At 44.0% G+C, this 27,635-nt stretch overlaps 1 protein-coding gene across 2 annotated transcripts in view; it reads left to right on the top strand.

The window, feature by feature from the left end:
* PIEZO2 (piezo type mechanosensitive ion channel component 2) overlaps positions 1-27,635 on the top strand; it is a 272,873-nt gene that overhangs the window by 93,359 nt on the left and 151,879 nt on the right. For both annotated transcript variants that reach the window (XM_060310455.1, XM_060310454.1), the window contains exon 3: positions 4,929-4,971. In XM_060310455.1, coding sequence (XP_060166438.1) covers positions 4,929-4,971 — 43 coding nt within the window. The remainder of the gene's footprint in view (positions 1-4,928; positions 4,972-27,635) is intronic.

Genomic DNA, 27,635 nt, shown 5'->3' with positions numbered 1-27,635 from the left:
CTTCTTAAGTTAATAACCAGACGCACAAAACTTTGTGGAGCTAAAAATGAAATATTTTGAATCTATATTATAACCAGATCGGGGCAAGAGACAAATGATAGGAAGGAGGAAAAGGAAGAAGGAAGGAGAGACAAGGACAGGGCCCCCATGCAGGACAGGGCAGTGAGGGAGGGAGTTAAAGCGCTGGGTCTGCAGTCCCGAATCCCCCACCCCTCAGCTTATCACCCGAAAGAGGGATAATAATAGTACTGACCTCATGGATTAAATTAGCTGATATGTATAAGTGGGCACCTGGTAAGGGGGTGAGTGTAACCCGGTTTGTTTAATTGAATTATAGTTGATTTACAATGTTGTGTTAGTTTCAGGTGCACAGCAAAGTGATTCGGTTATACATACATACATATATGTATGCATTCTTTTTCAGATTCTTTGCCATTATAGGTTATTACAAGATATTGAATATAGTTCCCTGTGCTATACAGCAGAACATTGCTGATTATCTGTTCTATATATAGTAGTGCGTATATGTCAATCCCAATCTCCCAATTTATCCCTTGCCTGCCCCTCTTCCCCCCTGGTAACCATAAGTTTGTTTTCTGTGTCTTTGGATCTATTTGTTGTGTAAATAAATTCATTTGTATCATTTTTTTCAATTCCACATATAAGTGGTACATTGTATTTGTCTTTTCTTTCTGATTTACTTCACTTAGTATGATAATCTCTAGGTCCATCCATGTTGCTGCAAATGGCATTATTTTGTTTTTTTTATGGCCGAGTAATATTACATTGTATATATATACACATATATATTACATCTATATTACGTTATATCTACCTGTCTGTCTATCTACCTCACATGTTCTTTATCCATTCACCTGTGGATGGACACTTAGGTTCCTTCCTTGTCTTGGCTTACATGTTTCTATTGCTATGTTAATTTGGGGGAGAATGTCCATTCTCTTAATTTAAAATATGGTTTTAAAAAGCTGGAATTTCTTAAAAATATTTTAATTCCCACCTAAAATTTTGATGCTCAAGGTGTTGTTAAAATCTTATTTTTCTTGTTCATATGTGGTGCTCTTTGAGATACAAATGTCAGACTTGAAACTAGACTTAGCACTGGAGGAAACAACACAGATTTTCCTCTCTTGTAACAGGAGTGGCAGGAAGGTGGGGACACCAAGAACTGCTGGGAACAGACCCTGGGATGCCATCAGCAGCCCCCTCTCCTCTTTCCTGGCTTCCCTCTGCTCAGGACCCCTTTTTTCCTCTTACACAGCGTTCTCCCTGTGGCCATCATATTGGGAACATTGTCAGGGCTGGGCTCACATGACCTTGATTCTCTGACAGGTGAGGAAAAGAGCTTCTTACCTGCCTGGAGAAGGTTCCACTTTGGCCTGACCTAGCCCATCACATGCACATATGGTCACCTGTGACCAGGAGACAGGTGCTGCGAGGATGTCCAGATCCCCTGCCCCCATGGCCAGGGTGGGAGGTAGGATGCCTTGGGGCCCGCAGAAGCAGCTTATTGGCCGGGGCAAAGTAGTTCCCAAAGAAAGGAGGTCTCCAAAACTGCTTTCTGTTGCGGAGAGACAGGAACTTGGAAGCTGCTGAGGCCAGCAGGAGCATGGGATGGAAGAGGGAGGAGAGGGAGGATGGACGCACAGAGCCTGGTTCACCTTGTAAAGGAGTAGCTGTCAATGGATTCGATTCGTTCCAGGAGTAGATGCCCTACTTCTGGGCACGGCACTTCCCACTTGGAGTGTTGGTGCTGAAGGATGTTAAGGGATATTTTGTTACCTGAGACACACATGGATGAGACACTGGAACTTGCCCTGCAGACTGAGTGATATTTAGCCCAGGTTTTGTTTCCAGCTTTTGGACTCGGTTACCCTCCCTCTGCTCCAGATGTCAGCTCTGTCATTGAGATGCCAATGCTATCAAGGGAAATTCTTCTTTTATTTAATTATTTTAGATTTAAATTTATTTTATATTGGAGTATAGTTGATTTACAATGTTGTGTTAGTCTCAGGTGTACAGCAAAGTGATTCAGTTATACATATACATATATCCATTCTTTTTCAGATTCTTTTCCCATATAGGTTATTACAGAATACTGAGTAGAGTTCCTGGTGCTATACAGTAGGACCTTGTTGATTATCTATTGTATATATAGTAGTGTGTATATGTTAATCCCAAACTTCTAATTTATCCCTCCCCTCACCTTCCCCCTTTGGTAACTAATTTTTAAACATGAAGAATGCAATGCATTATTTCTAACTACTTCATCTAACATTGGAAAGGAACAACCCCTCTAGTGAATTATATCCATTTCTCTATGCTATACATTTCCCTTCTTTTCATTGTTGCTGTCCTTTGCTTTCACCTGCAGACTGTAACATGTTCTAGACTTCATATTATAAATCTCATTTAAAAAGTGTTGAATCAAGGAAGTCTGCCAGCAACTTTGTTTTCTCTGCTTTTCTCTGTGTGTTGGACTGCTCTGGCACGGGAGAATCATATTACTTTACCATGTAAAACATGGTGAATGACTGTAAAAGAATTCCCCAGCAACTGAATAATGGGCTGTCAAAAATATTCTTGGTGCCAAAGGATCTGGATATGTCTGTTCCATTTATTGTGTTTCTCCTTTCCCCATGACTAAGTGCTCACAAAAGACACAAAAACCCAAACCTCTAGAGTATGTGGTATTCGAGGACAGAAACCATATTTGAATATATTCAGTCTCATACCTAATGTATTAAGATGTTTAGTAGAGGATCACCAGCAAACAATGATGAGCACCTATGGTACGTAAGATGCTCAAATTACTAATTAAATTGACTTCTAGTGACAGGAAGGAAGTTATGTTCCCCCATCTCCACTGTGCTTGGTTGAATGGGTTAATAATATCTATTTTAAGGAGTCCTGGAAGTCTTGACCCCAAAACTTTTACCTTGTTCTGCCCTTTTGGAATAAGTTTATTTTTCTCAGAAATATGAAAATGGAACCTATTTCTTAATGAAAGTTCCGTGTTTTAAGAGCCTGAATGTGCAGTCTAGCAAAATCATTTATTTTTATTTTACCTTGATAATAAATGGAGTCTATTTAAAAATCAATTTTAGAACGCGCTGAGAAGATCTGGGGAAAAAATGGAAATGTGGAAAAAGTTAAAATGTGCTTTGTTTCTCAATGAAAGCAAGAGAAGTCAAGAGAAGTAGCATCTAAATGCCTCCCTACCCCAACCCTCCCCACTGGGTCCGAGCACAGACTGTCTGCTTCTCACTTGGCGTGAGGCTCTTAATCTCTCCCACCTCTGACTTTGGGCCAGACTGTTGCCAGCGGTCCCAGAGTTCAGCGTGGTTTCTGATTCAGGTTATATATTCTTGGGCAGTGTCTTAATTGCTAGTATTCAGGGGCAGGATAACTGTCGTTTAAGAATTCCTGAGATGGGGATTCTCCATTGTTTTGCATGTGACTCACAGGACAGATGACATTCATATGGGGCCCGCTCCCCTGGTTCAGGGGCCATCAGAAATTCCTGGGCTGCTTAACTAAAATTCCAGTTCTTTTCCTCCTACTTAGCAAAGCCTATTGGAATTCAACTGGGCAAGAGTAACTTCGTCCGAGGAGATAAACCTGATCTGCTTTAAATTTATGTGTGTACGCATGTGTGTGTACTTCTGATCCCCAATTTAGTCCTGCATTATTTATAGCAATTATTTAAAATGCTCCATCATAACCGAGTAGTATGAACCCAAGTCCCTTAGTGAAATCACCACATTCATGCTCCCTTGGGACTAGCTTAGTCCTCAGAGAGGGCCCAGGAAACTACTTTGTATAATCTCCTGTCTTTCCAGAAAGTCTGTCTAATGCCTAGGAGGCACTGATAGTCCGCCCGCGAATAAAGCACTGGAGGCAGAGTTCTCAAGAAAGAAACATAAGTGCCGTCCTGGCTTACTGTGACTTGAGGAACAGAAGCAGGGTGGCTTTTAACTGCCTCTGGAGACCCAGTGCTGAATTCACCACTTCCTGTTTGCAAGACTAAACTGTACAGAAAGGTAGTGATTATCTGCTGTGATTATTAACGCAACTGGTACATAACACAGCTCATGGATTTAGGGCTGGGGGGGGGGTGGGCGGGCAGTGGTGTCTACTTGAACAGTTACTGAAATCAAGATATTGTTGCCACTGACTGAGCATCGGGAAAATGTCAAAGTGTGGGTTAGCAGAACCCTTACCTCTCACGAATGCAGGCTTCTTATTGACATGGTCTTTGATAAAAATGAGCACTTTTCTTTACATTAAGTACTCAGAAAATAGTTATGCTTATAATGGAGGGAAGAATTATTTCATGAAAAAATTGTAGAAAATCATTTTTATACCTAGCTATTCTTCTGTGGACTTGGATACACTATTCGTCAAATTGTGTCACTGGAAACAGCGTTTTCACACTCAGGAGACTTCCAATTAAAATGTTCAGCTTAAAAAATACATGTAAATCCTGTGCTTCAGCATTGAGGAGGTAAAGCCATGGTGTCTAGTGGACTGGAATGTCAAAGTGCCCTCTAGCTTTCCAAATGCCACATGAAGTTAAAAGTTGAATTTTGGAGAGTGCAGCTTACAATGTGCTACTATTTCATTATTTTTAACAGGAGAGTATTACACATTTTTCTGCTTGGGACACATGTAGACTTTTAGAGAATGATTTATTGGTCTGCTCTGTTACTGGGGGCGGGGGTGGTGGTGGTATGCACTCACCTGGGCTGGTCTCTGAAAGGCCATTTGGGGAGGCAGGGGGGGATGCCTTTGAGGAAAGACAGTCATTCTGCTTAGATGTACAAGCAAATCTCTACCAGGCTGTGCAAAATCAGGGCAAAACTGAATCCTTGTTGTGCATTTAATAACATCTCTTCCTTCTGTTACAGGCTCAACCTGGGAAAAGACATTCCGACAGATCGGCTTTGAAAGGTAAGCAGGGCTTGGTGACTCATGGCCTATTTTATTCCAAGCAGTTCATTGACTATAAATTGGTGGTCTTGCCACCATTACTTCAGTGACTGTGCCCTTGAGTAAGTCATCGTTTTTGAGCCTCAATTTCCTTGTAAAGTAGACCTTTGCTTTATGACATTTTTGCCTGCACACAGAGTGAAAATGTAGATTGAATGGAGCAATTTATGTGAAAATGCTTCTTCAACTGTGAAATAGTGTGAAAGGTAAATTGTAGAATTAGAGCATCACAGAAAAGAGAGTAAACTCTTTCTGATGTCATGTGTTATATTTAGTTCTACAGGTTTAGTACAGAGAAATTTATATTTATATTGATATCTTTGCAATAATTAAAATTGTCCAATCTTATTAGCTCAAAGTGGAAGGCTGAGATCGTGTCACTCTTTGCTAAAAGCATTTCTACACCAGAAGAGAAAAAGCATACTCATTATAACATCAGAAAATGTGGAGGTAGGGTCAATATAGGCCTAATGGCAGCATAAAGGGCATTTAGCATCTCATAGTTTGCAATGTCGATACAGCTATTGAAAGAGAGAAAAGTGATTTTTTTTTTTTACTCTAAAGGTAGCTTTTGACTAGTTCTTTTCATCGTATTGAAAATGTGTTTTTATGTGTATTGATCAAGCTGACAGAGTGCTTAGAGCATATAAAAGGGATAATAAAATACCTTAGAATGCATTATTTCTCCAGTAGCGCGTGAGTACAGCTAGCTCATCACCAGGCTGACTGTGATAGCATTTCTGGTACCATTTTTAATTGACTCAAAGGTTTATTTATTTCTCTCCGTACACTTACATCCTGTCAGCACTGTCACTGTTCATCTCCCAGTGAGCTCCCACAGGTAGTCCTTGAGGTTATCGGAGGAGGTTGGCTTGGGATGGGCAGATCGCATGGATCAACTTAAAAGCTGGAATATCATGTGCGGCCTCACCGTGTGTGAAACCTTTCCCCAAAGCATCTTTCTCTTGATTCTTCTTTTGTGTTCCGAAAAATGTCAACGATAACCAAAGAGGAGAGAAGAGCAAATTGAACATCAGTTATCTGTTGCCCAGCTTCAAGGACACTTTGCCATACTTGCTTTGTCCATTTTTAGCGGGGAGGGGGCTAAAATATTGTAAAGAAAATCTCAGGTATCATGTCAGTTCATCCCTACTTAAGTCAGTATACGTCTCTGAAAAAATGGATGTTTTCTTTCAGAATCATGATGCCGCAGTGGTACCAAATACAAATACCAGTAAGTCCTTAGCACCATTTAATACCCAGTCAATGTTTACATTTCCTGATCATCTCAAAAATGTCATCTTACAGATACTGGTTTGAATCAGCATGCTTCTAAAGCCCACACATTCCATTTTAATTTTTTGGTTTTAAAAAGTTAAAAAAAATTTTTTGACTGAGTTATAATTAACATACAATATATTAGTTTCAGGTGTACAACATAATGATTTGATATTTTTATACATCACGAAATGGTCACCACCATAAGGCCAGTTACCGTGGTCACCACACATTCTGTTCTGTTGTCACATCTCAAGCCTCTGTGTTGGGATCATGTCCCCTGATTCCCTCCCATCTTCGTTGGGTTTCTCTTCACTTTCCTGGCTTCCGAGGAAACCAGCTCAGCTGTCTTGTAGAACCGCTGTCTTGTCTGGATGTGTCTGTTTGTGGCATTGTTTACCTTGTCATTCTGCCCTCTGTTTCATGTAAACTCAAATCACTCCCTTTCTGCCATTGGGGGCAACTTCGTGTTGACTTCTTGTCCTTTGATGCAGGCCACCTGGTCGTTTATCGTTTCCATCCTTCTAGCATAGCTGGAGTTATCAAGCCCACCCAGTATTCTGGACCTGGAGTCAGCCATTTATCCCAAGGGTGGACACGGAGGCGGCTCCCAGCCTTTGGCTCTTACCAGAATACCTTGAAATGAATAACCTTGTGCACACTTGTATTTTTGCCAGATATCCGAGGGATAGGTTGCCAAGTACAATCAAAGAATAAGTTTTTATGGAATTTTGCTAAACATTGCCAAATTTCTCTCCTTAAAATTTCGGCAGTTTGCACCCCCCGCCAGCAGTGGATGAGAGCAGTTGTTTCCCCAGAGCCTCGCCAACAGAACATGCTGTCAAACTTGAGATTTTTTTGCCAATCTGTTAGGTGAGAAATGGTATCTCAGTGTCCTTTTTTTTTTTGCGGTACGCGGGCCTCTCACTGTTGTGGCCTCTCCCGTTGCGGAGCACAGGCTCCGGACGCACAGGCCCAGCAGCCATGGCCCACGGGCCCAGCCGCTCCGCGGCATGTGGGATCCTCCCAGACCGGGGCACGAACCTGCGTCCCCTGCATCGGCAGGTGGACCCTCAGCCACTGCGCCACCAGGGAAGCCCTCAGTGTCCTTTTAATCTGCATTTATCCTGAGTCATTTTTCTGTAGAGCAAAGTGCAGGCTGAGATTCTTTGCTGTCTCCTGAGTGAAGCACTCAGGGCAAGAGCTTCTTCCAAGATGGTTAAGGATTCATCGATCTGCAGAATTTGGCAATTGGAACATACTCTTCCTAGTTTGCATGATCTTAACCTTTTGCTTACTTGAATAACGATTTAATGAAAACAACTGCCGTGCGCCAATCATTTCCAGTCCATACAACAATCCCACAGACGAGGGATTGGCAAACTTTTACTCTGCAGGGTGGATAGGCCACATTTCAGGTTCTTCTGTTGTAGCAGAAGGCAGCCACAGACGATGAGCATGGCTGTGTTCCGATAAAACTTTATTTACAAAAACAGGAAGCTGGCTGGATTGGCTACTAGCCGTCCTTTGTGACCCACACTGTAGACTCTGGGCCTCATCTGACAGGGAAGGAAACCGGAAGAAGATCAAGTAGCTACCCAGAGAGTCATAGCCATGTGGGCGTATTGACCTGCATTTAAGCGAAGGTCTGCCTGGCTTTCTACACCCAACCACACTGAATGCTTGAATTATAGCCTTCTTTGGCTTTGTGTTGTTTTATTTTTCTTATCCCTGTAGCTCTGGGGACGTAATCTTTAGTCTCAAGTCTTATCGGCTGTTCTCACTTAATGAACATTTTGAAGAAAGCCAGACAGTATAATTTCCATATTATAATGGCTCTCTAAAATGGGTATGCTTCCAAATAAATGTACAAATAAAAATATTATTAAGGATATGCTGTAGTTTTGAACTGCAGTCCTAGTTTAGAGATCATCCTTGGTTTTAGATGTTATCTTAAAATGTCATCCTGTGTTTTCCCATGTTGTCCAGTGTTGCCTCATTAACGGGCAGGGGAACCGTCTCTGCATTGCATCGAGTGTCTTAAAATACAGAGCAGATATTGATCTATGGGGTTGTTGTGCATTTACAGTTGCAAAGACCGTGTCAAGCCGTGCCGTTAAATATGGCCTTGCTTGATTTCTTCTCAAGTTTATCCTCGTCTTTCTCTTAAAGGGAATTCCACTTATATCCTAAATGAAGCTATCTGCTTCTTTAGAGCCATTGTAGGAGATATTGACCCTTTCAGCACTATGTCCTTTGAAGTTTGCCCATCAGTCTGTTGGCTAGCTGAATACTTTAAAGTGGTCACATGTAAAAACAAAGTGACTGAGTCAGCTAAACCTCAAAGCTTGCTCCAAGAAGAAGAAAGCAAAGGTGTCCCCTGCTGTACATTTTGTAATCCAAGGGAAGATCTAGGGATTGAGCCTGCCTGTAACACGATGAGACAGTGTGCAGCCCTTTCCTCCCCAGAAACCATGCCATTATATACACTGTCTCAGAATAAATACACATTGTCACAGTTTATATGGCTGAATTCATGATCATGTGTTATGTTCACCTTGCAAACAGTTGCTCTCTGTGGGCGATATCAGGAGTTTATTTTTCGATTTCATCAGAGGAGTGCTCGTGACATAGGAAGGATATAGGCTCCTGTAATTTTGGTTAGGGTTAGGGCTCGGGTTAGGGTATAAGATATAGGTTCCTACAACTTTGGTGCCACTCCCAAGACCCCTTTCCACTCCTGGCCCTAGATATTGCTATCTGCATAACACAAGGAGACTCAGTTGTTTTGTTTTTGTTCTCATTATGGAGAAAAATATCTGTGCCTAACATTTTTTATTTCACTCAGAAAGCTCACCTTTCCCTGCAGATTTTCTAAACTTTTGATTATAAATATTTCCAAAGCATAAGTCACTCACTCATCGAGGTAATGGTGATGCAGGTAGGCCTGGCCCTGTCCCTGCACTGATACTCTGCAAGTTCTGAGCAAGTGTATCAGCCAGGGAGTGTCCCAGGTTCCCCGTGGCTTCTTACAACAAATGCTTCTTTCTCGTTTGTACAAAATCTGATGAGGAGGCAGACAACTTCGTGGGGAGGTTGCCTGTGCAAGGTGTGTCACTGTTTGGCTTCAGTCTGTGACACCTCTGTCTTGACATGATGTTTCTGAGTTTGCTTAAGCATGGAAGCAGAATTTGGGGAATTGCGCACTGGATTTTAAGTGTTTCGCCTGGAAGTTGCATCTGTCACCACAAGTCACAGTTCATGGCCCAAAGCAAGTCACTGTGCTGATTTAGGGGCCAGGAGCATATATCCCTCTGCTGTGTGTGCAGGAGGGGACAGGAAGTGGAGCCACCAGAAAGCGCTAGTGTCCTCACAGGAAGCTGTGAGCGAGGTCTACACGGGGTCTTCTCTTTCTTAAGCTACACTTTTCACTGGAGAAAAAATATTTCAGCGAGTTAGTGGGCTTGTGCACAGTAACCCGCCAACAGAAATAAGGTTCCTGCTCTCAGGGAAATCTTATCGATGCCTCTTTCAAAGTAACCATCTTCTACTGCTTTCTCACCCCTATTTACTTAAAAAGCAAGGTAGTTATTCTTAATAAATCTCTATAATCAGCACAGCACCTCAGATTACATTAGTATTCACCCTATTGTACATGATTTTATTTGATGCTCTGCTTGGATTGTGGAATGAAATATCTTGCCCCTTCAAAGACTATTTTAAAATATAGATCTCAAAAATAAATTAAATAAATAAAATAAAATAAAATATAGATCTCCCTGAAGGCAGCCTGCTCTTATGAAACACAATTATCCCTAGGATTTTTTTCCCTGGTGTAGAGATGGTTCAAGAGGCGTGGCTGTGTCTTGGTGGTGCTAGGAGGGCAGCCTCCCACTGCCTGTCTGTTGTTGGCTCCCCTGCCCCACTGTCTATTCCATGGGGAGCTCCCCGCCTCCATCAAGTTTTAGACGTCATTGCTTTTGTGAAACCTTGCCTGATGGCTTCCTCTCACCTCTTCTTGTAACACTTTTCACGTGCCTCCTTGATGGTACTGGGTAAATTATGACTGCAGCTGTTCCCCTGTGTTTCTCCCACTCTGGGGCAGGAAGGATGGGTCTGTCTTGATATGCCTGACACATACTGACTGATCAGACGTTTGGTGAAGAGTTGACAGAGTCCTTGATGGGGAAGCACGTGGGCAGAAGGCAGGAAACCAGGGCCCCAGCATCTTCTTATCAGTACATCGCAGCTTGTAGGAGGACGGGGCAGCCTGCAGGTCGAGCTGGCTCAGGCCTCAGAGCAGAGGGGCTTTGAGTGTGTGTCCCTGTGAACAGTTACTTAATTCCCTGACCTTCCGAGTCTCTATCCTCCGACTGCTGAGTCTCCTGCCCTGAGTTGGACACGATGATGGGATCCCAGTACTAGGGTCAAGGGCTCCATGCAATCAGGGCCGTATCCGTCTTGTTCACTGAGGCATCTTGCACCTGACCCACCCAGGTGAGCAAAGTGAAAGGTCGGATAAAGGGAGACACACTTGAGGACCTGATTCTGTGGCAGCAGAAGCAGGGAGGCTTAGCAGGTGTCTCTGCACCTGTTTCGTTGGTTTTTCCCCCTTTTGTGTCTGTGGTCCCTTCAGGACACAGCAGCTACCGGTACTCTACCTCCACCTCCTCCCGGACCTTCCCCACCGGCTCAGCCACCGCCCTCAGGCTCCCTCCCTGTCTCCTGTCACCTCCTGTAACGAAGCCACCAGGTGTATTCATGATCTTGTGTGTCTTATATGTCTTATTCTAGACCCTTGCTTCTGAGGGCAGGATGTGTGTCTTACTATTTTATAACCTCTAGTGCCAGCCCAGGGATTGTCAAATAATAGGCATTTAATAAATGTTTGATAAACAAATGGCCTTTTAAAAAAATATTAGTGTGTCATTTCTCTGTTGGCCTCACCCCTACTTTCAGGGATTCTGCCCTTCTTGATGCATTTTAATTTCTATTGGCCTTTTCTTTTGGAGTATGAATTAATTACTTGAGAAATTTAAGGCCAATTTTTAAATTCGTTTTTATCCTCCAGCTTTATGTATAATTCATTCACTGTGTAATTGAAATTAATGCTGTTTCCTTAGGTAATATTATGTGAAATATTGAGGAATAATGGAAAGGTAGACTCCAAGGAAGGTTTTATGATATGCTTTTCTATTTGAAAACTCTCATCCATGAAATGAGATTAAGTGAAATCAAATGAGGTTAAGTGAAATCAATTGTGATAGAAACAAAGATATTAATTTCTATAGTTTCTGCTATATTTTTCTGATTTTTTTTTTTTTTTCGGTATGCGGACCTCTCACTGTTGTGGCCTCTCCCGTTGCAGAGCGCTGGCTCAGCGGCCATGGCTCACGGGCCCAGCCGCTCCGCGGCATGTGGGATCTTCCCGGACCGGGGCACGAACCCGTGTCCCCTGCATCGGCAGGCGGACTCTCAACCACTGAGCCACCAGGGAAGCCCTATTTTTCTGAAATTTTTAAGTTCCTAAGTCTGTATGATAAAGTGGATAATATGAATACCTATTAATTTAAAGCAAGACAAGCATTTCTATATATTACTTCTCTGAGAAGCACATAGAAAGGAAAAAACATTAAATTCAAATCATACCATTACTATAATCTTGTGGTCTACCGAGTTAAACCAGGGAGGTCCTGGTTGGGTTTTAGTTGTGTGTTGTCATACTTGTAGCTTTTAAAATAGCAGTACTTTTGCACACAATGCATGTCTTGTGATTAAAAGATTTACCCTGTTGTTGTGCTAGCTTCCCACAAGATGAACTTCTAAATTATTTAATTTTTTCAGACTGTATATAAATATTTCTAGAAACCTTAGCAGGCTCTTTGGAAATTATGTTACAAAATTTTTGTCAAAATAATCTATATTCAGAAAATGACGGGAAGTAAAGGATACTTCTGTGCTTTGGTGTTTAAAATTAAGCCCAACTTATTTATTTATTCATTTACTTGAACATTTGCAAACCTCTGCCTTGTGCCCACGCCTGGGCTAGATGCACACGTGATGGGAAGGCCCTTAGATTTGTTCAAATCTCTCATACGTTGGCCTCGCTCTCTGTTAAGTGCTCGTCTGGTTTATGGAATTCTCACAGCATTTCGAGAGTTGGATTCTGCTGGCTTATTCTGGCTAACAGCCTTGTATCTCAGTGACTTAGGAGACCAGAGGTTTATTTCTTGCTCATATTAAACATCAGCTGCAAAAGCTGGATCGACTGTGGATCTTCTCCAAGCGCCTTCTTCTTTCTGGGATCCAGGCTGAACCAGGGCCTTCATTAGGTGGATGCCTTGCTTGCGACCGGGGAGAAACTGCTACAGCCACCATGGCTTTTAGAGCCTGTGCCCAGGTGGGACACAGGCCACTTCCGCTACTTTCAAGTGCCTGAGAAGGTCACGTGGCCAACTCCAAGGTCATGGCCAGAGAAGCAGGTTCTTCCTACAGGGGTGCCCTGCAGTCACACGGGAATGGCCAGGATGTACAGTCTTGTTACAGGAAAGGAGAGGGTCTAGTTGGAAGAAGTCATATAATATATGTGTGTACCATCCCCATTTTACAAATGAGTGAAGTAAAGCCAGAGTGGTTAAGTATTTTATTCAAGATCACACAGCTAGTGAGTGTCAGAGGCTTGATGAGAACTTAGGTTTATGTGACTCTGCTTCCCATTCATCTACAACCCGCCATGCCAGCACTGATGATGCTTTGGGTCCACACATGTTTGCTGCGCCTGCATTATTATAACTATGCTGGGGGCTGGGGGCAGGGGAATGGGGAGACATGGTCTTGGTCTGATAGAAAATACCAACATGTAAACGTTAAAGATGATATGGTGAGTTCATGCTTCCATTTAGTGCAATCATTTGAGGGTGTTTTTTGAGCACCTACTATGTACCAGATACCATATAATGATAGATGCACAGAAGTGGAGGAGAGCAAGGGTGGGTCATTGTGTATGTGGGGGGTAGGACTGAGATGAAGCCTGGCTACCTAGTTGGGGGAGGGGGGAGCTGTTTGTGGAAGCTTGACCTCAGGGGCTGCCAGGCAGGGTTTTGGAGGATGGCTTCGTTGGAGTACGTCTGTCAGAGGTGGAGCATGAGGCACAAATGAGCGTGGAAATTAAACTGAGGACAGTGAAAACGCATCGGGAAGCACTTTGCGGACAAGACCAGAAGTGTAGCTCTTACCTGGTAGTGCTGGGGAGCCTTTGAAGGATGTAACGCCTGGGGAAGATGTTGGGTGTGCTTCTAGTAATGTCCTGTGGGCAGCGACACAGACCAGAGGATGAGCCAGAAGACCCTGTAGAAAGCAATGGCAGGAGTTCAGAGGGCGATTACGAGTGTCTGAATGAGACAGTGACATTGAATATGAGAGAGGGTGTGAACCAAGTGTGTTTCAGGAAATACAGTCTGAAATCACAGCTTGGTGAATACTTGGACTTGGTGCGTGGGAGAAGATGGATTATGAAACGGGTCTCGTCCAGGTGGCTGAGCCCACCCCACAGCTGCTGTCTCCCCAGCTAGTGCCTGCAGCTCTCTGCTTCTCACCCGGCGGCTTCCTCCTGCCCCTTAGAAATTCGCTCCAGCACAGGCAGTGCTGGAGGGGCCTGAGGGGAAAGGCCCAGAAGCGTTAGTGAGCAGTCATGGGCAAGGGCTGCCGCCTCCCTGCTCAGTCTTGGGGACAACCCAAGGGCATTGCATAGGCTTCTGTCCCTTATGGCAGCGACCTGTAGACAGGACACCTGTCTGGGTGTCTCTCTTCTCCATCCCTCACTGGTCACAACCTCTTGTACTTACCAGAAGGGCTTCCCAAATAAACCTCCACCCTGGGTTTGCCTTCTGAACTAAGAAGCCAGTACTAAACCATCTTAACTGATACTAAACTAAAAAGCTTGGATTCCGATTTTCTCTTTGGCATTGATTTATTCTATGAAAGCCCAAAATAGCACTATTATTATTCATAATATTATTACTTTAATCAACAATTATGATTCTTTAGAAATCCTTGGCTGACAATTTTTTTGGGGGGGAGAAGGGTTAGTGTCATGTCTCAGATCCTTAGAAAGTCTGATGAAAGTAATAGACTAGCTTTCCAGAAAAATGCACATACGCACATAAAGAAAAAAAACTTTACATGCAGGTTCAGGGGATTCAAAAGTACAACACAGTCCCTGAACCCCACTTTAAAAGCCTTGTTTAGATGAAGACATCGTTGTGTTTCTTTCTCAAATTGTAAAATCGGCGAATAAATGTTCATTCCCATCCCTCAATTACCCAGAAGCAGGTGGGCAGCAAGAGTTAAACTTAGGTCCCAGAATCACACATTCGTGTCTGGGTCATGGAGCTTCTGAGACCCAGAGATACCCTCTCCCTCCTTTTGCACATGGTTATGCGAGACACAGAGAAGTTAAGCAGAAGAACTGGAAATGGGAATTTTAAACTGGAATTTGTCAACATCCAGGTCTGAATGTACACAGTGAGATGGGAATTTATTACTACTGAATTTGTTTTGCCACCATTTGGTGAGAATTATTATATCAATAATGACAGGAAGAATATTCAAAAAAGCTCAGTAGACAGTGTTGTGTAGGCATCATCTCTGTTAAACTTTCCAACGTTCTGAAGTGGTTATCAGCTCCGTACCAACGAGTGGAACTGGAAACCAAGGCTTGGTACCCTGCCACCCATGGATCATCTTCACATCCGCAGCCTAGTCTAGTGGGATGTGACTATTCGGGATCAAAATTTGCAGGGATGTGGTGACTAGGTGTCCCCTTAGGCACCAGTAGAGAAAGCTGCTGTGTTATGAGTAAGACCAACTGCATGGTTTTATCTTTAGTCCAAATAAAGTTCTGGCTGCCAGCACACACCTGTAGGATGACCAGGATTCTGACTTAGATTCTATTTAAACCTGTTGTCAGGAGATGGCCATATTTCATTATAGGACAGTAGATGGAGGTCTCATTCATTCTTGCTAAAAATGTATTAAATACTGTCTTAGTCCTTTCAAGCTACAATAACAGCACAAACGGGGGGGGGGGCTAAACAACAAACGTTTATTCCTCATAGTTCTGGAGACTGGGAGTCCAAGATCAAGGCTCTGGCAGATTCAGTGTCTGGTGAGGGATTGCTTCCTGGTTCACAGACACCATCTGGTCACTGTGTCCTCATCTGGCAGAAAGAATGCAGGAGAGCTCCGTGGGGTCCCTTTTATAAGGGCACTAATCCCTTTCATGGGGGCTCCACCCTCATGACCTAATCACCTCCCAAAGGCCCTCATCTTTTAATACTGTCACAGCATTAGGATCTGGGGTATTAGGATTAGGGGGGTTAGGATTTCAGCAGCTGAATTTTGAGAGGACACAAACATTCAGTCCATAACAAGTGTCTATAACTCCCACACAATCGAAAGAAAAGTTAGATCTTACATCTGAGGCTTTTACATCCATGTGATATCATATAATCGGTTTCATTAAACTTTACTCATGCAGTTGATCAAATTTGCTGTTTTCTTTGATCTGCCAATATATCTTGGGTATACTCGAAACTCAGAGTAAAAGCTATAGATTAATATATGCATACATGTGTGTATGGTCTATGTGTATGTGTGTGTATGAGAGTATGTGTATTATGTGTGTGTATAATAAAAGTAGGTGATTTCCATTTCTTAGTCTGTTGAGAGTTTTACCTAGGACTTTGACTTCCAACTTGGAAAGGAAACTCTTTTTATTTAAGCACAATGACATCATTTAATAAGTATTTGGTGAACAGATCTATTTTTCTTCTAGAAAAAAAAGATGTAATCCTTCATCCTTTTTCCTTCAAAATATTTCTGGAAGAAAAGATTTTCTGACTTGTAATCTCCATCTTCACTAAGTCAGGTCCCTAGGACTTAATATAAACAGTCTTTGACTGAATGAGTGGTGAAGATCAGGTCCTACAGAGAATTTATGAACTGAAACCCGGAATTCCCAGGTGGTAACCTTGGCACCTTGTTCTATACAAAATGCAAGGTACCAGCCGGAACGTTTTAGATTTCATTAATGACACGAGCAAATGAACTGTGTAATAGATCACTGAAAGCTTTCAAGTCTTGGTGCAGACAGCACGATGAATAATAGGAAATTCACGCTGTTTGATAGGGAGATAAAATTTGGATGTTGAGTCTACGGAATGGAATGTTTTGGAGAATCGTGCTAACAGATACTCTCAACCCTTGGTTCAGATTTCTCATTTGCTCTGCATCGCGAGAGTCTGAAATTAGCTCTTAATGTAGCTTTAGCTGCTATAAAATGTCTTTCCCGCAGCCCAGCCAAACACCTTAGCTAGGGACTGAGACATCCTCGCTTGGATAAAGCAACAGTTTGTATGAGGCATATTTCATAGGAACTGTTTGGGTTTCCCATCAGAATCCTGTCATCCACAATGAACAAAGTGGAAACAGTTCCTCCTGGCTCTTCTTTTTTTTTTTTTTTTGGCGGTACGTGGGCCTCTTACTGTTGTGGCCTCTCCCGTTGCGGAGCACAGGCTCCGGACGCGCAGGCTCAGCAGCCATGGCTCACGGGCCCAGCCACTCCGCGGCATGTGGGATCTTCCCGGACCGGGGCACGAACCCGTGTCCCCTGCATCGGCAGGCGGACTCTCAACCACTGCGCCACCAGGGAAGCCCCCTCCTGGCTCTTCTTATGCCCTGATCTATTTCTACAAGCTCACAGCCACACAAACCTCTCTAAACATATACAAAATACTGGAAGTAGCTAACAGTGAACATTCGGAGGGTTAAGTGACTTCTTTACACAGGACTAAATGACAGTTAAGTCTTCCTGATTGTAGAGCCTGTGCCTCTTCTTGTTGCTAACCTCTGCGGACGTTGTGAAGGTCTGATTACATACCAGGGGCAATCCTGTTGCCTCAGTTTATCCCATCCCTCAGTGCTGGGGGAGCTTGGGAAGCTGTGGTCAGGCAGGACCCCCACACACACACCAGACTCTCCTATACCCACTGACTTACCCAGACAGAGACTCCTTCTTACCTCTGAGAGGTTCTGATGTCTGTTCCCTCCTTCCACACCCTCCCTGTGGTCACTACTGAGGTTTAGGTCCATCTCACTCTTCCTGGGGATTGTGAGATGGCCTGGTGGCCTGTCATCCACAGAGCAAATGGAAATGCTGGTCAATGAACAAGACAGCAGCCCGGGGACCATAAACACCAGATAAGAAAAGGCGGAGCAGCCTAGGGGACCCTCACGCGGCTGTCGCTGACCCGCCTGCCGCAAAGAGAGGGAAGGTTGTTTCACTTGGTCCTCTCGGGAAATGGGTGTATTTGAAATCTCTGCTCTCGGCTCTGACCAGCGAAATATATTGACTTAGGAATCCAGGCAGATCACTGGCTTCCATCCTGGAGTGAGTGTTGTTTCGGTGAATGTGCTGGTGTCTTGTGTTGGGATGCTGATGGACATACACTGTGTTCTGGGGGGTGCAGGACCCTGTCCTTAGAAATCTGAGCGGAGCGCTGGCTTTGCCCCAAGTGCGGGTGGACGCCAGCACGTTCCAGAAAACAGGTGTGTAAGTTCTGAAGGAAAATGATGCTGAGATAGGGATGCTGTTCCGTTTGACTCTTCTCTGTCTCTGGATTCCTGGGCTGAGTGGCTAAGTGGTTAGCATTTGTCCCCTCACTTCCCCCTGTACCCCAGGAAGGCTGTGTATCCTTATCCACAAATTGCCTGAGTGACTTTTAGGGAAAAGAATAAAACCAAAACAGACAAAAGCAAAGCTTCCTCCATTTTTTGCCGGGCACGGGCTCAGAGGGAGTGCTGTCCCTGCCGTGGGGACCTCCTAGTTCAGGCCCCACGATCCCCAGCCCCACTCAGGCCTGGATGCTGCACATTGTTTGACCAACAGCACCACCCCGGCCTGATTCCGTGGCGGCTCCAGAAGGGGTGGAACTGACCCACAAGGTCATGGGCTCTCTCTGCCAGACAAGCCGGGGGAGCCCCAGGCTGCTGGACACATTTTCTCTCTGGACAAACAACAGTCGGCGGAGCCCTGGGCTGGGGAGGAGGAATCAGGTAGAAGCTTGGGCCAGACTCCTTCCTCTTTTAGGGAATTTCCTGTTTATAAGGAGGGGCTGGGATTGTGGAATCCACAGACACAGGACATTAAAACGCCCGTGTACCAGGAGGAAGCTCCAGGGCCCTGGACGTAGTAGGCATTTCATTGAAAGTCTTGTTCGTTCAACTGCCTGGGAGGATGACACCGTCATTCCAGCCTAAACATTAGCCCTTATGGAACATTCAGCCCCACCAAATTTATCAACTATAAAAAATGATGATTTCTTATACAAGTCAATAAAGGGGTATTTATTACATGAAGACCTGGTACCTAGCATTGAGGGAGACATGAAGAGGGTGGAAAGGAAGTGTAAGCAACAGCCCCATCCTGAATTGCTGACCCACTCTCAGCAGACAACCGAAAGCTCAGGGTCAACAGGGACAGCTTTGTGTCCATCATTATCAGGGAACCACACTATAGGGACCCAGTGTGGGCGGTTGGCTTTGTGGTGGTGAATCAAAGGAGGTCAGTATTTGCACAGGGAGTGGGGAGAGTTTGTGAGGGGTCGTGACAGGGACACGGAAGATGGTGAGCACGAACTTTGTGACCATCCTTGAGAAATCCAGCCCGTCCAGAGCAGGAGACTCGCCGCCCGAGAACAGGGCAGAAACGCGCTGCCCAGATTCGCAGGCATACAAACCTCAGAGGCCACGACTCACTCTAGGAGTGTTTATTTTGTTTGTTTATTTATAAAAATAACGAATCTATCTTTAGAGGAAAAGTCTCCCAATAACCTAGCTCTAAACCCATAAATCAGTGATTTTGTAATGGGTCTTGAACTGCTCAAACATAATTTCCTAGAATTTCAAGCAAAGGGATTTGCAAAAGAAACCGTTTCCTCTCCATCCCACATTGTTAATTTTATCCCTGCTGTAAATTTTTCTCCTAGGGAAATCCCCTGGGGGAGGCAGCTTCATGGAAATACTGTAGTGAGATGTTCAAGGACCTTTGGGACCACCTTCCTTTTCGGATGTTGATATGTCCCAGGACAATCTCTGCCATTCAGTACATTTTCAACAGTTAACATATCTACAGATGCAGCTGGTTTAAAACATGACATTTGTATCAAGTGCTTGTTAGGTTTGCTTGCCGCTGTTTCTCCTGTTTACATTGTCTCAGATTTGGGGTTTCCCCTCTATTGCCCTTGACACTTCATACTGCTGTTACTCCAGTGCCTCCCCCCATCGCATTTACTAAGGTATAATTTACAGCCAGTGAAATTCTCCCCTTTTTAGGTGTGTCGTTCTATGAGTTTGACACACATATGCAGTCATGTGATCACCACCATTTCAAGATTTATAATATTTTCATCATCCTAGAAAGCCTCCTTCTGCCCCTTTGTCCTCAGTCCCCCACCTTTGGGCTCATGGACTCACAGTCTGTGGCCTTTTGTGTCTGGCTTCTTTCACTTAACATAATGCTTTTTAGGTTCATCCACTGAGTTGAAAGCATCCTTACTTTCATTGTTAATCGTATTACATTGTATGGATCACCACAATTATCCAGGGTCCAGTTGGTAGATGTTTGGGTTGTTTTCAGCTATTGGTGATTCTGAATAAAGCGGCTCTAAACCTTTGCCTACAGGTCTCTGTGTGGACATATATTTTGATATGTCTATTGATTATGTCCTCTGCTTTTAGTGTGCCTTCAGTCAGTGAATCCTAAATTACTTGAAATGCTTTCTGAAAAAACTTTGAAAACGAAATCACATTTTAACTGCACGGGAAACTATTTAGAGAGATGCTTTGGCAATTCTGTTTGCAGTGTGGGCCAACACGCCATAATTCATGCCTTACAAATTTATATTTTCTTTTCTTGGATTTACGGAACATAGGGTGCATCTTTTGACAGGTAAAAATTCAGAGATTTTTTTCACTCCTTTGATTAATATTTTATTCCTGGAACAATTTTGATTTGTTTTACAGCTTCATATTTCTAGTTTGTTATGACGTGCTTGAGTAAAGAACCTTATCCCTCATCTGCAATCTCAAAATCGAAAATGCTCTGAAAACTTGATGTTTTAGCCTAATTTCTTGTTGGCAAAACCTGACCGGAACTGACCTGGGAGCCAAGGGGAGACCATTGCATTGAGTGTGAAGGGTCACAGGTGTGTGTGCTTGGGGCGGGACGGGGCGGGAGGGGGGCACTGCCCTCGTGCCTGCTGCCACCATTACATCATCTTGTAAGAGGCGCCTTCCTGACATCTGGAAAAGTATGAATTTTGCAACACATTTGGCTCCGAGAGATTTGAGGAAAGGATTTATGTTATCTTCATCTGTCCTCAACACAACTGCTACCTGTTTGATAGAACAGAGCTGTGCTGGAGAGTGATTTTGAAGCTTTTTTTTTTTTTTTTTTTACTGTGACTATACCAGTACACTTTTATGTCATGATCCAATACAACACAGATACCTACAGTTTCAAAAAACAATAGCTGCTCTTACTGCATGCAGTGTGCTCCTGTTTTATTCTGCTATGTTTCATGAAAAAGAAAATGCTGGTTTGTGCCACTGCCTTTATTTGATAATAAACTAGTTAGTCGTGGCCTGAAGCTGGGAGAACCCTGAGCTGCACGGTGACGCTCAGCACGGTGGCAGCAAGCGGGGCTGGGGTGGGTGGGGGAGACTGGAAGTTGATTCCAGCCTCACTGGGAGTGGATCCCGCAGTGATGACAAATGCTTACATCGCATGGCCTTTGCAGACGTCCCGGTGACATGTGAGGGCTGCTTTGCAGCAGAAACGTGTGCAGATTAGATTCATAATCCTCACACTTCAGATCCCGCAGAGGAGACCCCGAGACCGTGTGTCTTCCAATTATCTGGAGTAAATCACCCAGCTCCAGAGTGAGGGCTGCAGTTTACACAGGTTAGATTTTCCTCACTTCCCATGTTGCTATCATCCGCAAGGCCTGTGCAAGCTAATTAGAGGATCACCATGGGGGTGGGTCAGTCAGGGTTTGTGGGGAGCCGGTGTGAGGCAAAGAATGTATTTCAGGAGCTAGACTGTGCACAGTTGTGGGCGCTACTGGGGAAGTGAAGGCCCTGGAGGAAAGAAGAGCTGAACCAGTCCATCTAGGAGTTGAAGTGGGACCCTGATGGGAGCTCGGGGAGAGGCCCTGGGGCAGCCCTGTCCCTGTGCAGCTCCGCTTCTGTGGAGCCGCGGTCGAGCATCAGTGCCTGGGCTCCAGAGGTCACCAGAAAACCAAGTATAACCATCTCAGCAGTTCATATTCATTTAAATAATGCTCATTTGACATTTTAATTATTTTATTGGAATTCAATTGACGTTGACCTTCCTACCAACTCTGAACCAAAGGACTCGCTTCCCAAAAGGAATGGCATAAATGAGGTTGTTCTTTTCTAGCTTCTGAAGGTGACGGCGGTTGTGTTTATTCCTGAGTCTGCTTCTTGGCCGTACCTGAAACTCCAATGCTTTTCTTTCTTTCTTTTCTTTTGCTCCATCTTCATTTCCCTGCCTCCTTATTTTGAATTTTCTGAGTCAGAATGAAACTTGACAGTTGGGATGACCCCAAGAAGTCATTTTGTTGGTGAGAAACTCACAAAAGCAAAGTGGTTTGCCCATGAATATCCACACCTGCCTCACTGCATCCCTGGACTTGGATAGGAGGATGGTAATTGAATTTGATTAATGAGTCGATCAGACCAAATATAATCATGGCCATGACTGCATCAGTTGGTCATTATCTTTCCCAGGCAGATAATTGACTTTGTGTTTTCAAGATGTGTTCTACATGAAGAATTCTAGGCAGTGTGTCTCTTCTGACTTTTAAAAATAATATGAAATATTAAAGATATCCTTTTGTATGTACCAACCAGCTTTCAAGGATCTTAAGAACCTGGGCACCACCAGCACAGGTGATTGAGTCCCTGTCTCCTGACTTTCATGGAGCACTTTATGGGTGAATCTCTAACTGGTCTATATTCTGTACCTTTGCTAGTTCTTTTGTTTTTTTGCTTAATATTATGTTTGTGAGATGCATCCATATTTATTGATGGAGATGGTCACACGCACATTTGCACTGATGTATTGATTCATAGTATTTTATGGCTCTATTCTCTCTCCTCTTGATGGATATGTGGGTTTTTCCCAATTTCCAGCTTCCTTGACCCCCTTTCAAGAGGGATAATCTCTCTGAACAAATAGGATCAATGTGACTAACCAGATTGGAAAGGAAATGTCTGCCTGTTGAAGAGAACATGATGTTTTAAGTAGTTTAGCATGTGCTTTTCTATATGGAAAATGTAATTGAGCTGAGCCTGGAAAGTCGAGCTATGTAGGATAACGTTTTATGGGGAAATGTATTCATTGATCTCGTTAATTTATTAGCATAGGGCTTCTACCCATAACCTGGTCAGCCTGGTTTCAAATGCAGAATTTATTTGAAATAAAATTTAATTTGTTGTTAAATGCTCTGTAATGCGCACCGACGATCCGTTTATGGAGGCTTCCACAAATATTTACTCTGTGCTGTGCGTGGTCCCTGGACCATCTAATTTACACTGTTGACTTTAGCCAACATATATGAGAAGAAAACTCTCACCTCCACCCTGTCAGTCAAGACTTCCCTCTCAGGCACAAACCCCACGTGGCTTCCAGGGTGACCTGCCACCTCCACACAACACCTCACGCTCATGGAAACACCGCCTCTGGGCACCACTTCTCGAGACCAGTGCACGATTTCCTCTGCAGTCTCAGTTCCGTGATGACAGTAGGGCCTCATTTGCTCTGAACCCTTCAGCCGTTCTGGTTATGTGGATGCTTTGCCAGAAATCCGAGTCCAGTAGGGAGGACCTGGCCATAACCCCTCTTCCTGATTTATCTCTGTGTTTAAGACACTTTCATAACCAACACTCAGTGCCCAGGGACAGTGCCTGGCACGTGCTAGAGGCTCAATAAATATCTTTGGAGTGAATACATACAAAATCCCACCAAATCAAGCCATTGTTCATTAGCTACAGCACGTATTCCTTTTTCTTGAAATGTTTTCTCCAATATATGCATTTAATAAAACTGCATATGTATTCTGAATGGCTTATAATTTCCAATTTTGAAAATTAAATTGTGTCCAAATAATTAAGATGTTACTCATCAACCCCTCGATCTTCAGCTGTTCCCCAGACCACAGTGACGTGTCTTGCCCTTTGTACTTTACCTTCCCCGAGCTAAAGTACGGGGCTCTTTGTGGCAGACAGCAGATCTAATTCTTCAACAGTACTTTGCACAAACTGTTGTCATAGGAAGGAAAGAGTAAATATTTGGAGATAACATTAATTCTGCCAGCCTGTACTCAGAGCACACACTGTAACACACACACACACACACACACACACACACACACACACACGTAATATGTAAACATATATATATATAGTCCTCCTGGATACAGAGGTTCACAAACAAGTTAGCGACATAAAGTATTAAGTGTACGTAGGCAGTTAGGCATCTAAAGGTGGCAGGTGGTGGACAGGCTTCAAGGTGGAGGTGTGGGAGGTGAGTCTTGACTGATGAGGGCACCCTGGAAGCGTGTGTGAGAAGGGCGTCGTGGTCCAAGGGGGAAGATCGCACACTGACTCGGAGGGACAAACACCTGCCTGTCCTGGTGTATGCGGTCAGCGTGGGTGGAATTTGAGGTCCAAGGAAGTCATAGCAAGAGACAAGGCAGACGGGCCTGCAACACCGAGGGCCTCGCGGGTGTGCTTGGGACTATGGACCTTTCTCGTCAGCAGGGCGGTGGGCGTGCCCAACCTGTGCTTCTAAAAGTTAAGCTGGGGTGCTAATGCGGAGGAGGCCTGCTTAGCAGAGGGGACGCCCTGAGGCAAAGTGACAAGGATGCCGTTCAATAATCCAGAAGCCAAAATAGAGGAGGGTGGGGAAGAGAAACACAGGCATGGAGACAGAATCTCCAGTTTCCTGTGACCGATGGCAGGGCCCAGGTTCTGTCCTGGTTGCTACACTGGTGACAGCGCCATCTTTCAAGGTGAGGAATAAGGGAGGAAGAGCAGATTTTGGGGTAGAGATAGCATTTAGTTGTAAGAAGCTGTCGAATACTGAGTGGAGATGTCTAGTAGGAAAATGGGTCTTGGGGACATGCTTGGACTGGGTGTGCAGGTTTGTAAGTCGTCGTGCAGATGCTGAGTGGAGCCTCGGTGGTGAGTGTGTCATTCAGGTCTGCCATGTGGAGTTAGAAAAAATAAGTGAGGACTAGACCTTGCCAACTCATCAACATTTAAGCGGGAGGCAGAGAAGAGGAGCCTGGTGGGCACAGCCCAGCCCCGTACTCCCTTGGGGGATCTCCCAGCAAGGTGAGCCTTTGGGGGTGTCCAGAGGGAGGTGGAGAAGTAGACAAGAGAGGGAAGGAAAGCAGGGAGAGTGGATCTGGGAGCGGATTTGTCCAGCGCAGCACAGAGGCGGCATGGGATGGGGTTGGAATGGGCCATCGGGCCTTGCGGTGGGAGCGGTGATTGGGGGGAAGCTGCGGCACCAGGTAAAAGCGGGGGCAAGTGCGGTGAGTGGCAGCTCCCAACAAGGGCTCTGCCGCCAGCTGTGCATTTGGTCCAGGCTTCAGCCTACCCTGGGTTGGTTTCTTATTTGCAAGATGAGGAAATGGACTAGATCTTTTCTGGTTTCTTCCAGCTCCATGGCTGCAGTGACTTCCTGAGTGAGTGGGTGGATAGATGGGAGGAGGGCTGAGGGAGAGGAATGAGGTATCACTGACTGCAATTATTAGGGGCTTATTCAAAACCAAATGTATAAAGATTAGCTACACGTTAGTATAGTTTCCAAATTGTCCATTCATTGTGATCAAACCTATAGACCAGTGAGGAGACACTGAGTCAGCATTTTCTAAAGCTTGCACCGTGAGCACTAGCTCGGCAGAATGTAATAGGTGTTAGATAAAACTAAGAAATGGTTTGTGGTCAAATAAATTTGGGAGATGGAGGCTTAAGTAAGCTCAGAGTTACTGTTTTACTACAGAACTTCTCAAGTTTTTTACTATAATAATATTCGTTGCGATTTTCTAACACTTATTTGACCAGCAACTGTTTTTTTTCTCCTTTCGTCTTGTCTTGTTTTGCTTTAATTTGCAGCACTTCTGAGGACTAGCGCTCTGATTAATGTAACTCAGTAGACACTGGTCTAGACAGTGAAGAAGGAGACTTTAGTGATAAGATGGTCCCCACGGGACATATCGGTTGGACTTTGTCTATTGTCCACGGCCCGTGTTATCGTCTTCTGAAGGCTCGTTGTGTCCGCTAGGCAGTGCCGTGAATGTGCTGCTGTGTTAGCTCGGGACCCGAGAGCCGCAGTTGATAGGTTGGCACCTCTGTGGCTGAAGGATTCCATTCTGAGTCGGATTGCAGCCCAGTCCTGGATCCAGGAGCTACATTCTGTCACAGCAGGTGGAGGATTGCTTTTGCAAGCTGCGTTCATTTACTCCCTTAGTGTATGTGGGCTATCGAGTGTCTCTTTGGGGACCAGGAAGCACAAAGCTGGGGCTGTAGCCTCAAAGCCACTGTTTGCAAATGGGGATGCGCCTGCAGAGAACAGGTGGGAGGAGCCCGGTGCTGCTGGCTTTCTGTAAGAACTCTTTCTCCTCCAGTCTGCTTGGTTGGTGCTTTTCATAAAATGCCATGGTCAACTCATTTTCCACAAAGGAGCCACAATAATTTATCCCCCCAAATCCACCCGGGAAGGACCCACCAGCTCCCCTGACAGCCCCACACAGGAAACACCCCTACCCCGCCCCAGCCTGGCCTTTGTTTTCTGGCCTCTCTCCGAGTTCTCATTCTGGTGATATTAATTCTCCTTTGCTCTGTCTGATCATGTTAGATGTACTTTAAAAGTAGACAGCAAACCTCTACATTTTTATTATGATGAAATCAATCATCAGGTTTCATCGTTACGATTCTGGATTATAAGTTTCATAAGTAATTATAAAGTTTGGATGAAGTTTTCATAATTGACTTACTCTTAACCCATATGAAAGGAACTTGCCATCTTTAGAAACCTTTCACACAACCACATGTGTTTTATTTATGGAAGTAAAGGGATGTCTCATCACTTTCATGTTTCTCTGTTCAGAAGAGTTTAAAGTCATGTGGAAAATCGAAGCTTCTACAGGGGATGCCCTCTTCCAGTCCATTTTTATAAAAAGCCAGTTAGACTGGTCTAAGGAATTCTTCCTAGAAGATCTTGGATTAGAAGACTCTTTACTTAATGAAGATTTAACTTTTATTTATATTATAGTAACAAATGGATGGAAATATTCTAAATGTACAACAGTAGTGGACTAGTTAAGTAAATCCTGTCTGACTGTGAGTGTGGTGAGGCTTAAAACTCTTCAGTGAGTTGTGAAAATGTGAGTGATGTATTAAATGAACAAATCATTGTCGAAATCCATAGGTAAAGTATGAGCCTAGTCTTGTTAACTCTCAGAACGCATGTCCATGCACAGAAGGAAGACTGGAAGGGAAGGCCGTGGGGATACGTACGGAGGATGCAGCGGTTGACAGCATAAACTTCGCACTTACAGGGAGCTCGAGGATAATTCTGTTCTCTCTCTGACTCTCTGTGTGACTTTAGGGAAGTAAGTTTACCTTTTGGAGCCTTACTTTTTTCATATGTAAAAGGAGGCTAAGTAATAATGCCTAACTCCTTAAGGTGATTGGTTGGACTAAATAATATGTACGAAGCTCTGAGCACAAAGCAATTGCTCAGTAAGTGGTAGATATTATTACTAATTTTTAAAAATTTTATTGAAATATAGTCGATTTACAATGTTGTGTCAGTTTCAGGTATACAGCAAAGTGATTCAGTTATATATACATATATATATGTATACACATATATTCTTTTTTAGATTCTTTTCCATTATAGGTTATTACAAAATATTGAGTACAGTTCCCTGTGCTAAACAGTAGGTCCTTGTTGCTTATCTATTTTATGTACCGGTAGTGTGTGTATGTTAATCCCAAATTCCTAATCTATCCCTTCCCCGCCTTTCCCCTTTGGTAACCACAAGTTTGTTTTCAATGTCTGTGAGTCTATTTCTGGTTTGTAAATAAGTTTATTTGTATCATGTTTTTAGAGTCCACATATAAGCGATATCATATGATGTTTTCGTTTACTAAAATGTTAACATGGTTATTTCTAGGTGATGGGGTCTTGC

This window comes from Globicephala melas, chromosome 13 (assembly GCF_963455315.2).
Source record: "Globicephala melas chromosome 13, mGloMel1.2, whole genome shotgun sequence".
Taxonomy (NCBI): Eukaryota; Metazoa; Chordata; class Mammalia; order Artiodactyla; family Delphinidae; genus Globicephala; species Globicephala melas.
This window is presented reverse-complemented; position numbering and strand designations above follow the sequence as displayed.